At 46.5% G+C, this 12,122-nt stretch overlaps 1 protein-coding gene across 1 annotated transcript in view; it reads left to right on the top strand.

Annotated features, from left to right (window-relative positions):
- Positions 1–11,920, top strand: part of LOC119436758 (arylsulfatase B-like) — a 39,659-nt gene extending 27,739 nt beyond the window's left edge. Inside the window, exons 4-7 of the mRNA XM_049659834.1 lie at positions 3,796–3,924; positions 4,082–4,208; positions 8,729–9,031; positions 10,039–11,920. Of these exons, the coding sequence (XP_049515791.1) occupies positions 3,796–3,924; positions 4,082–4,208; positions 8,729–9,031; positions 10,039–10,442 (963 nt within the window). The 3' untranslated portion in view covers positions 10,443–11,920. The remainder of the gene's footprint in view (positions 1–3,795; positions 3,925–4,081; positions 4,209–8,728; positions 9,032–10,038) is intronic.
- Positions 11,921–12,122: the final 202 nt, after the last annotated feature.

The raw sequence follows: 12,122 nt of genomic DNA, 5'->3' as shown, positions 1-12,122 counted from the left end.
AGTTTCAGCACATTTGAAACTTCGCACGAAGTCTACAGACGGTCGCCAAGACCTGTCGACGTGAGGTAGTGCAACAATGCTTTCGTGGCTTTCTGTGCCATTGACGCATACGGCCAATGTCCAAGGATCTTCATTTCCGAAAATGGTCGAGAGTCCAGCCGGTTCAATGCTGTCCGGAGAGCTTCACGCTCGACGTCGAACTGGGGACAGAGACGTAAGACATGTTCAATTGTGTCTCTCATTCCACAAGAGTCGCACATGGGCGTATCCCCCATTCCAATGCGGAACGAGTAGGCCTTCTAAGGGGCCTGAGCACCCATTACGGGGGCCGCCCCGGTGGCTCCGCCCATGTGGAGACTGGGAGTCGGAGCTCGCCAGCCACCTGTTGGGCCTTCTGGATGGCCTGGTGTTGAAGGGCCCTGTCGGGGCTCCTAAGGTGGTTGATCCAGTTGTCCTCGGTGGCAGGAGACCCGAAGCTAGCGTTTAGCGCGGGACACTACCACAGCATGTGATTGAAGTCGCACTTTGGATTTTGGCATTTAGGGCATTCTGGCCTTATATCTGGTAGGTATTTGCTGCATATATAGGGGTTGGGGGTAACTGTTTGTTTGCAGCTGTCTAAGCATTAATTGTTGTGCTTTATTTAGTGTTGGGTGAGGTGAGGGGAATTCCTTTCTAGATAACTTATAGTGCGAGCAAATCTCGTGATAGGAGAGTAATGGCTCCTGGTGCGTGTTGGGGTTCCCGGCCGGTGAGCCGGCCCGCGTCCCCGCGCGGCGCGTAACATCTCGCGCGAGATTATGGGCCAGCTCATTACCGTTGGGGACCCCTGGTTGAAAGTGGAGGCCTTCATGCCCCGGGAACCACTGGATGTGCTTGTCTACGTTTATTTGAGTGGATGCTAGAATGATTAAGGCCGCCTGGCATAGTGTACCGCGGTGGTATGCTAGTGCAGCGGCTTTGGAGTCGGTAAATATTGTGTCGCACTGAGGGAGGGCAAGAGCAAGGGCAATGGCCACTTGTTCGGCCTCGCAGGCTTTCTTTGTTTGTATTGTAAGAGCATTGCGGGCTGTCCCGTCAGGGGCGACCGCCGCAGCCGCAAAGTAGGGTTTGTCTACGTATTTAGCGGCATCTACGAAAGCAACGTCTGTCGCGTGTAGGGTGGCCGCTTTTAGTAAGGCTTAAGCACGTGCCCTTCTTCGAGACTGATTAGTTTACTTTGGCATGTGTGAAACCACACTAATCAATCAAGACTTATGGCCATTTGATTAGGCTGCACTTCGTGAACTGTACGAGTCCAGCACTACATTTCCCGCAAGTGCAGGGAATTGTGAACGGGCCTTGGTGCAGGATGCGTGCACCGTGTGAATTAGCGAATGACAATGCAACATGTTCCGCCACGTTGCAACTGAATCAAATATGGATAATTTAAGTGCCTCTTGAACTAGTTCACGAAGTGCAAGGAAATTTGATGGACCTCTTCTGTGTTGTTCCTTCACACCGTGATCGAATCCCGGCCACGGCGGTCACATTTCGATGGGGGATAAATGCGAAATCACCCGTGTACTTAGATTTAGGTTCACGTTAAAGAATCCCAGGTGGTCCAAATTTCCGGAGTCCCCCACTACGGCTTACCTCATAATCAGATCGTGGAATTGGCACGTAAAACCCTATAATTCTTTTTTTTTTCACACCGCGACACCAGGAAAACGTGGTGTCGCTATAAAGATGGTATACTATAGTAGTGCGCTGCCTTCAGTTAGAAGTTACGTTCTTTGAACGACGCGCATTTCTTCGCTATGATGGCTGTGCTGCTATACATCAAGGATGTGGGAGACCTGTATTGATAAGTGATTTGATAACAATAACAGCGCTCTGTTAGCAAAGGATCATCGCGCGACAATCTTCTTCTTTCTGGGGTTTTACGTGCCAAAACCACTTCTGATTATGAGGCACGCCGTAGTGGAGGGCTCCGGATTAATTTTGACCACCTGGGGTTCTTTTAACGTGCACTACAACGCAAGCACACGGGCGTTTTTGCATTTCGCCTCCAACAAAATGCGGCCGCCGCGGCCGGGATTCGATCCCGCGATCTCGTGCTCAGCAGCACAACGCCTTAGCTGACTGAGCCACCCCGGCGGGTCATCGCGCGACAATAAATTCGACAGACGCCAGCGGAATAAGCGACAGGCGCAGTGCCAATAACTGTCCACGCCTCTGTTCAAAACACATAAGAAAAAAGTATGTACCATTCGCTCCCCAGAGCGCTAGCTTCTGCCGTGGGCCTTTTTTCGGGAACAGTTCAGATACGCTCGAGCGGGAACAGTTCAGATATATGCCACGTTTTACGCGCTGCTTGTATTTGCAGAATGTATACACACAAGGCTGGGGTCAAATCTTTCTTTGATATTCCTCCTTTACACAAAATATTTTTTGAAAAGCGTTGGCTAACTCAGCGTCCGCGCTCTCTCGAGAGAGGCGATATAATTCAGCGCTGGAGATCACTCTAAAGGCAAGGTTGTTTCATGTTATTCCCCTCTTTTATCCATTTTCGCTCTTTCAGTTCGCTTAGAACATTTGGGGACAGCACATGACGCACAGCCGGCTATAAAGGCAGTTCTCGTGCGCAACACATTTGTTCCCATTGCCACTGGCCAAGTTTATTAATTGTTCGGAATTGATGACGTGCCTAATGTACGCGAGGTATACAAGATTCGCACCACCAAGATTGCGGGCGCAGCGAGATTTGTAGCTTTCCGCATTTTATATGAGTGCGTCTAGCGTTCGCAGAGCATATCTTATGCCAGCAGAGCTATCAACTCCAACCTTACTGCCTCTGTCATCTTTCCGTCCCCACACTGCTGACCGATGTTCAGGTGTCAGCCGCGCGCTAGACAGTTACGGTGTGGTCAGTAGGCTTTCCTTCTCTCTCCTAAGTCAATCTCTGTCTCTCTCTCAATGCGCGATAATATGCAAACTCCATCTGGCCTACAAGAAAACGAACGAACGAACATGCAAAAAAAAAAAAGCTGACCTTTACTGCAACTTCAGTGGCCGATTTTACATGCTCCATAATTAAGACTCAGCTACGGAACTCGTGGTGCGAATGCAAGCGTGTTTCGGATTACCAGATACCATTATTCAGCAGCAGTGGTCGCCGATGTGACTTCCAGAGAAACGGTATGCACGTTGCGATTTTTCTACTGGAATTAATTGCCTCAGTATATACTGACATTCTGGCGGATCCGTATGTCACCCTCTTTCAGAGAAGCCTTTTACCTTAAAAATATTTCACGTCTGCCTTGTAAATGCAGTATTATACAATGCGGTTTGGCAAAGGTCCTCCATGCTAGTTGAGCAATGATAAATTTGATTATTTTATATTTTACCACTAAGAATGGACCAAATATATATCTTATGCCAAAAGGCATGACGCAACTGCAACACATGGATGTTTAACAATATAATACTAACGTAGTCCAATAAGCAAGCTGCACGTAGAATAAATTAGGATGTTTGCCACTTGACAAGTGTGAAGGGCGTTATAACAAATAAAACAATAAGAAATACCTCTAAAATATGCTTTTTATATGGTATAATGTTTCAAATATGAAGCATCATAATATTAAAGGTTATCATTTTCAATTATTCTTGTTCACTGTATTTCTAAAGGTATATAAATCATGCGACCGACTCGAGCGACTTGATCAACAATGCAAACGTTACCATAACTAATATCGAGGGCTGTAAGTTGTTAAGCGTACGTTACTAATCACGACTGTTCTCTTTTTTCAGTCAACCCATTCGCCAGGACTGGACATGAGAAGAAATTTCTTCCCAGCCAGGAACGATAGTGGAATATACGTCACTGAGCTCTTAACTAAGGAAGCCTTGGAAGTTATCGAAAATCATCCGGAAGACAAGGTAACATAGAATTTATCTGGTGTAGCAGCAAAACATAATGTTGAAGTCATCAAATGCAAGAAAAAGTGGATAAGAGTCTTCAATGATTTGCATTGGCTACCGCCTACAGTCCTTAGCTTTACCTTAACGGGTGCTGCTTCCCAACGTTGTTTCACAGCCTTTGTTTTTGTACCTGGCACACCTAGCTCCCCACTCGGCCAGTCCCCAAGATCCTCTGCAAGTGCCTGACAAGTACGTCGAGCAGTACCGAGACATCGGGTCTCCAGAACGGATGAAGTACGCAGGTAAGAGATAATCATGTATACGACGGCAGGCTCGCCTACAGCTTCGCCTTAGTGATACATCTTAGTGTTAGATTGCAGGTGCACAGCTGCTGATAGCCCTAGCACGTTCGACGGACCGATTATAGATTTAAAGCATCAACGGCGCAACACATGCCGCGACGTCACTGATTCGCAACGACTAATTACACGTCTCCCCGCTCAGCACTGATCAATAAAGCAGAGCGCATTTCCACTTCGGTATCTTAGCCGCGGTCGACCATGTATGTAAAGAAAAAAAAAAAAAAGAAAACAGCGTGCCGGCACCTAACGTGCTGTATAATAGCCGTGCCTGCAGCGCGATACACACGCGATTGCCATATGCATACAGGAGACTGTAGTGAGGTCGCTTGCTTACGCCACCTGAGTGCCTCAAAACGGAGTAGCTGGCCTGCGCTAGCGTCACACTAAAAGCGTGCTGCGCCATCGTCCGTCTCAATCGGTGAGAGTTGCTTGCTGGTGAAGTGTCGAGGTTGGGAGGTTGAAGTTTCAGAAACGAGTTTATTTACATTTGTACAGTAAGCATTAGAGCACACATATTTACAGAATTATAATGGGGCTATCATATATATTAGCCCCAGTACAATGTGTGCTTCGATCCAGTCATGTAGACTGCTCAGATATTCATGTAGACTTATCAGATAATCCGAGCAATCAACATGACTGAATCGAAGCCCGCATGCATGGTGATCAAGGCACCTTACTAATTGTCAGAGCACTCTCAGACACACTGAAAGTCTTTTTAAAGAAATCGTTTTCCTTAAGTCCCTATAGACAAGGGAATCCAACGACATTGTCCCTGCCAGCCAGAGAGGTAATTTTTCGCAACACTCTGCCCATGACGTCGCACATTCGTTCTCGCCTACAATGCAATCACGAGGCAATCGGGAAGCATGGGTCGATGCCATTTACAGAGAAGTCGTCAATTGTTGGCTCCGTAGCAGTCAGAGAAGCCAGGCTTTGACAGCCGTTAACCCTTCCAAGAGGGCGGCGGTCGCTAACATCTTGAAGAAAGCTTCTAGACACACGTTGACGCGGCAGGTCGTCGGTTCGAGCATTGTAGTTGAAATGCATTTTGACTATCCCTCTTGACTATCGTCATCAGGAGTTGACGAGGCTGGAGCAGTCTTGAGACCTTAGAGTTGGGCCACGAGGCGCGTGTCACCAAGGTACGCTAGGAGTGTGTCTAGGATCCGCTTGCGCTGAGTGTCGTCTCCAACAGGTCGCGTCCACTCTCGAAATGTGGATGGCCTGGAGGCGGGTGGCATCTTTCGTATATGCGTGGATCGCGCTTTTGTAGAGAGCTGGACAGAGCCACACTAGATGTTTAGTGTCGGCCAGAGTCGAGCTGTGACATCTTCTGCATCGCCTGCTAGGCTGCAGTTCAACAGGTTAGGTGTGCCGCCCTCGGGGAAGACGCTAATAGACGCGTCCTCATGCTGGCGTGCAGGTGCGGAAAATAGAACCAAGCGTGCGGGCGGTGTCGGTGCGCACTCTCCTTAGGCATGTTGTTGCCAAAAGCCCGTAACCGCGCGGGATAGCATCCGGAGGGCACGCAGGGCCGCTTTCCAATGCATTGTGGCTAGACGTTTGGCTTCTTCGTGGTCGTATTCGTAGTCCGGATCATCGGCACAGATCAGCATCCGGATCATCATTGGATGATTCGAACTAGCATCAGAGTATTGTCCGGGGATAGACTCTTCAACCTTCCGCGCAGCCGCATGAGCTCGTTCATTGCCCTGGTTGTCGGCATGGCTGGGTGTCTGTGTATAGACGTCAGACTCTAGAGTTTTGCAAGACGCGTAGCGCCACCTGCCGGTGCGAAGAGGTAGTAATTGAGTAGTGCAAAGTCCGACTTCCTTGCTAAGTTGCCTAAGCAGCTAGCGAGCGCGAAACAACGATTTAACTTAATTTTGGTTCGTAATGCGAATGTTTTGCGCATTTAACACCCAGAAAGAGAGCTATGAATTTCTCCGCTAGTCAGACGCGCCGCCGAACTGCCATAAAGCCATGAAGTGCTTGTTAGCTCCCTCGTCAGAACGATGGCAAGCACGTCGGCAACCGCGACAGCTCCGCGCGCTACGAAGAAACGCCGCAAACGACGCTACTGTTGCGTTGTAAATTGCCATGAACGTGATAGCTGTCTCGAGCTAGAGTCACGTTCCCACTTACTACGAAGCTCAGCAGTCTCTTATCGTAGCGCGCGCCGTGTAACACGGAGTGGGCAGCAAGAGCCAGACTCAAGACACGCACGATAAGCATCATAATCCATGCAGCATCGCGCACGTACGTTCTGAAGGCTTAACGTTCCCGTTTTAACTAACAAATGCTAACACGTGTTCAAACGAATAAATCCCAACATATTGTTCGCGACCACCTTTATGTTTGTTTTGCCTTTGGTTGTACCCCGCGAAAGCGGACACGCACGTATCTCCATTTGCAGCTTGAAATTTAGGTCGATTTTAGGTCGGATTAACGTGATATAAGCAAGTTTACGCACAGGCGCACGAGCATGTCGAAGGTTACGTTTTATTAAGCCAAGAGAATGGTTAGCAGCTGTTGGAATCAGATCAATGGGATAGTTGTAGGTGAACACCTAAATATTTGTAAGTAGAAGCTGTCTCAACTGTTACGTCAATAATAGTGTATGTGGTTGGGATGCGGCAAGAGTTTCTTGTAAAGGAGACGAGGTTTGTCTTGGAGTGGTTTAGGATCATTAGCCACGATGAACACCAAGTGTTAATTGAATCGAGATCAGTTTGTAAATATTGGTGGTCAGTTTCACTTTTAATGGCTCGGTACACAACACAGTCGTCAGCGAACAGTCTAATTTGGGAAAATACACAGTTAGGTAAATCATTAATAAATATTAGAAAGAGCAGGGGACCAAGCACGCTGCCCTGGGGTACACCAGATGTGACTTGAGCCATTGAAGAGTTAGAACCATTAACAGTGGTGAACTGAACGCGAGATGAGAGGAAGTCTTTAATCCATGCTAAAACCTGAGGGTTAATATTGAGATGCGATAACTTGAGTAGTAACCTATGGTGTGGGACCCGATCAAATGCCTTAGGAATATCGAGAAACAAAGCGTCGACTTGAATCCCGGCGTCTATTAAAGTAAATAAGTCGTTAGTAAATCCAGAAAGCTGAGTGTCGCAAGAAAATTCCTTGCGAAAACCGTGCTGATACTTAAATATGATGTTGTAATCTTCAAGATAATTAATGATCTGGGTGTGTATGACATGCTCAAGGAGCTTTGAGAAGATGCAAGTCAATGAAATGGGTCTGTAGTTTAGGGGATCAGAGCGCACGCCAGACTTGAAAATTGGCACTATTTTAGCTACTCGCCAGTCATGAGGCATGGAGCCAGATGATAAAGACTGAGAAAAAAGTGCAGATAGGACTTGAAAACTACTCTGAGATATATTTTTAAGTATTTTATAGTTAAAGCCAAGCGGGTCCGTGCTTGTAGTATCTTTAAGGTTATTTAGTAAGAAAAAGAATACCATGATCACTTATGACTATAGAGGGCATTAAATAATCATGAAGTGAACTGAGAGCTAGAGAATGGGTAATGACTTCATGAGTGAAAACGGAAGAAAAAGCGTTGTTAAAGAGTTGAGCAGAATGGGCATCGACCAGCTGATCACCATTACAATTTGTTAAGGATTAATCAGGCCGTGAATGTGGGTTAATTACGCTCCAAAATCTTCGGGGATTGTTAGATAGCATAGTGAGTAAGACGTCACTGTAACACTTGCGCCGGGTGGCTTTCAGCATTCTTTGGTAATCCGTGTCGCTTTTTCTGTAGGTTTCCCATGTAGTTAATAGGTTGTTAGCAACTGCCTGCCTATACAAACGCTTTTTTCTTTTTATTGGCTCTTCGCAGTCGTTCATTGAACCAAGGCGCTCTTTTACTGCACCTAATTGAGATAACCTGTATTAATCTTGTAATGAGGTTAATTAGGGTTGTTTTGAACAGCGTCCAGTTCTGTTCAATGGAATGGAAAGGACATTCAGCTAAGAACCGCTCAGAAAAAGTGGTTAATTGGAGATTCATCTGGTCAAAATTAGCTCTGTTATAACACATGATCAGCTTGGAGGTAGTTTTCTTGTCAAGCATACGGTGATCGATGCACCTGGTAATGATGTCATAGTCAGAAAGACCACTAAGGTGAAATATTTTATAAAAAGCATCGGGATTATTAGTTAGAATCAGGTCAAGAATGTTAGCCGTGGTACCTGCTGATCACGCGGGCTTTGTAATGAGCTGAGTTAGGTGAAAATCTAGACAAGACTGCAGACACGACAAGACAATACTAGACAAGACTATCATTGCCTATGATACCCACGGCCACACGCTTGCACACCCACTATGTGTATCTGGTCCCAGGTTCTACCAATTTCTAGTAACTGATCCGAGGCCAACATGTGACCACAGTTGTTTGGCATATCGGCTGTCCGCTGCATCACGTTCACAGGCATGGTTTCGGCCCTGGACGAGTCCGTGGGCCTGGTGTTTGAGGCCCTGGCGAAGAAGGGCATGCTGAGCAACACTTTGCTGGCGTTCAGTTCAGACAACGGCGCCGACGTGGCCAGTCCAAACGCCAACTACGCGTCATCGTGGCCGCTGCGGGGCCAGAAGTACACCCCCTGGGAAGGAGGCGTGCGCGCGCCGGCCCTCCTCTGGAGCCAGGCGCTCGGTCCCAAAGTCCGGGCCGGCAGCGACTACGAGCACCTGTTCCACATTACCGACTGGCTACCCACTCTGTATCAGCTGGCGGGTCAGTGAACGTATGCCTAAAAGAAAATTAATTATTTATCGAACAGTTCTGATGCTCACTACTGTTGTGACTAAATAGTCTAGACCAGTCAAGATTGCCTCGTATATCGTATTTTATTGGGGACAGTCTTCGCTAAAATAACCATACGGGGCTTAGCCTGTGTTGAAGAACGTCGCTACCTATGGACATTTGACAATGTAAAAATTTCTACCAAACAGCGAATCTGTGGTATTTCATTCCTTAAGGAGCGTGTTGCATCGTTCTTGTAAGCTCGCCATCCGCTCCCGTGTATGCGTCTGAACCCTTGCGTTTCATTCCTGCCTGTTGTTGCCGCTCGACCAGAACGGAGCGCTTTGGTCTGCATGGATTAATCCAGCACTATTCATCTCCTCACGTAGAGATCATACACATAAGGCATATGTGCCTCGCTCTAACACATAGACACACTCACAATCATTTTTGACCTAACACACGCAACGAATAGAACGATCTGCCAGCATCTATTGTTAGCTACATCTAATAATGAAACTTGTGATTAATGCATCATGTGACTTGTTTTATTGTATAAGCACAATATTTGCAAATTAAGTATCTATATGAATTGATCTATCATTCCTATAACTTGTGTTTTCAAAAGTGTATCATGAGATTTCTCTGGTGAACTTGCATAATTTTTTTTCTACCATTATTCATTGTGCATTATAAAAGTGTTTATTACGATATGAAATTAAGGCGCTAACGTAAATTTTTCATTGCTACTTATAATGTGCCTTTTCTGTATAATCTTATTGTGGACCTCTTTTTAAGTAACCTCTCCCCTCCATAATGTATACTTACTCTGAGGGTAGTGTAAATAAATAAATAAATAAATAAATAAATAAATAAATAAATAAATAATAAATAAATAAATAAATAAATAAATAAATAAATAAATAAATAAATAATGCCCAAGCACTGTAGATGCGCTAAATAAACGGTTTACATAGAGGTGCACACGCGTTGCGCAGGAGGCAATCTGGCAGACCTAGGCGACATCGACGGAGTCAGCCACGCCGCCGCGCTGCTGGGTGACGCGAGTGCACTGCCGCCGCCGCGCACGGAACTCGTGGTGAACATCGACCCGATTGACAATTACTCGGTCATCATCGACGGCCGCTTCAAGCTCGTGATGGGCGTCGCAGAAGAGGGAAAGTACGAGCAGTGGTACCCGATAGTGGGCAATGTCGACTGGAACTTCAACCAAGCCCCTCGAACAGTGCGAGACGTCACCCGTGGCTCGGGTGCTGAGGAGCTTGGGCTCGGAACCGGCGTGCGGCCCGTTGGGCGGGGCCACTCCCATCAACTGCGGCGTCCGGGACTCCGCAAGGACGTGCCGGCCCACTGTGGCGTCCTGCCTGTTCGACCTGCATGACGACCCGTGCGAGTACAATGACGTCGCCGCCGAGCCATCCCGAGGTGAGGCGTTCAGATACCGACCGTTTCCAAGCGTGCGTGATGGGCTGAGGAAGTTATCAAACATCACATCTAGGGCATTTGCACGAACACAACAAAAGCATGGTGAAGTCGACCTCTTGGCGTGAAAGTTGCCTTTCGGTCTTGCATGCTAGTCGGACTCGTCAGACTGCGTCAGCCCAACCCACTCGCAACTTAGCAATATGCATGCAAGCGCCGATCTGATCGGTGATTCGCAGCAGAAGTATTGTCAGTTTTCGTGACAAGCCCATAAATTTCTCTCTGGAGCAATATACAGTGTCAGAGTAATTCTGAACACCCTTACCACACGTACAAAGATTTTATACCCTAACTAAAAATTTTTTTTTCTTCGAATACAAGAATTCATGTTATAGAGGCCAAGAGACGTGATATGTATAATAAAGTATAGCAATAACTGTAGCATGAACTAAATAGATAATTTTATTTAGTGTCGGAAGCTTTGTACTTTCTGGTGGAATACTGCAGCAGCATGCATGTGTTTCTTTGAAGCTTTATGCTTGTGCGTTGTTCTTTTTTGCATTTTTTTTCTATGCAGTTGGTGAAGAACCTTCTCTCTAAGCTGAGTCGTTACAAGGATACGTCCACGCCTCCCGCAAATCTTCCACACGATCCCCTGTCGGACCCAGGACTTTACGACAACGTTTGGATCCCCTGGCGAGAGAAGTTGCCGTGATATGATCGAAAGGAGCGAACCGCGCTTCACTGTTAAAATTCCTTTTTTTTTTTTCTTTTGGCGTCGTCGCTCGTGACCGAGGTGCCCTCCTCATAAGAGAAAGAACACAGGCATCCGCGCGCAAGGCATAGACATTGCTTCAGCACAGAGAGCGAGCGTTTCTTAAGCAGTCGCACCTGATTGCAGCTTTGACGCCGCAGAGCAGAGCTTAGAGCTGGCGTTGCATCCATGGAAAAATAATTTCATATTTTTATTTTTCAGTGAGAATGAGTCATTATCGCAGTATTTTGGTAGGCACGGACAGGACACAATAGCGAATGATTCCAGACCCTTCTCCGACACTATCAATTGGATGTAAACCTCAGATTTGAGCCTCCCAGTTTTGCCACTTGAGTGGACATGCCCTTAATCATACCACGAAATATGACCATATTCGCGATGGGATTGTAAAGACTCTCGCAATGACGGATGTTGTTACCATATTTCCGGATATGATGTATATATGTAGAAGCGATAATAAATTGCAATCACTTTGTGTTGAACTTTTTATCTTGTGTTTTTATGTGCGCGCTCAAGTTTTCAGCGAATCGATTTGAGAAATTGAATGTTAGCATTCGACCTAAATTCAAATACCATGGTTCCTATCCACAGAATAGTTTGTTCTCTATAGAGACTCAGACATATTAAGCCGGTCAATCCTGATACCGAATATATTATCAGCAAAGGCGGCCGGCCGACAGTGACAAGGTACAGTGACAAACAGTTCTTGCAAAGAAAAAAAAAGAAAGAAAATGTTCAAATGTAGTCAGCGGCGTTGGAAATCAGACTCGATCTTTGTTTGGATAAGCGAGCAGACTGTGACTGAAAGCGGATGAAACCATGCAGTGTCAGAGTTGTAAGCGAGATAAAGAATGAAGACACAGA

Source organism: Dermacentor silvarum, chromosome 1 (assembly GCF_013339745.2).
Source record: "Dermacentor silvarum isolate Dsil-2018 chromosome 1, BIME_Dsil_1.4, whole genome shotgun sequence".
Classification (NCBI taxonomy): Eukaryota; Metazoa; Arthropoda; class Arachnida; order Ixodida; family Ixodidae; genus Dermacentor; species Dermacentor silvarum.
This window is presented reverse-complemented; position numbering and strand designations above follow the sequence as displayed.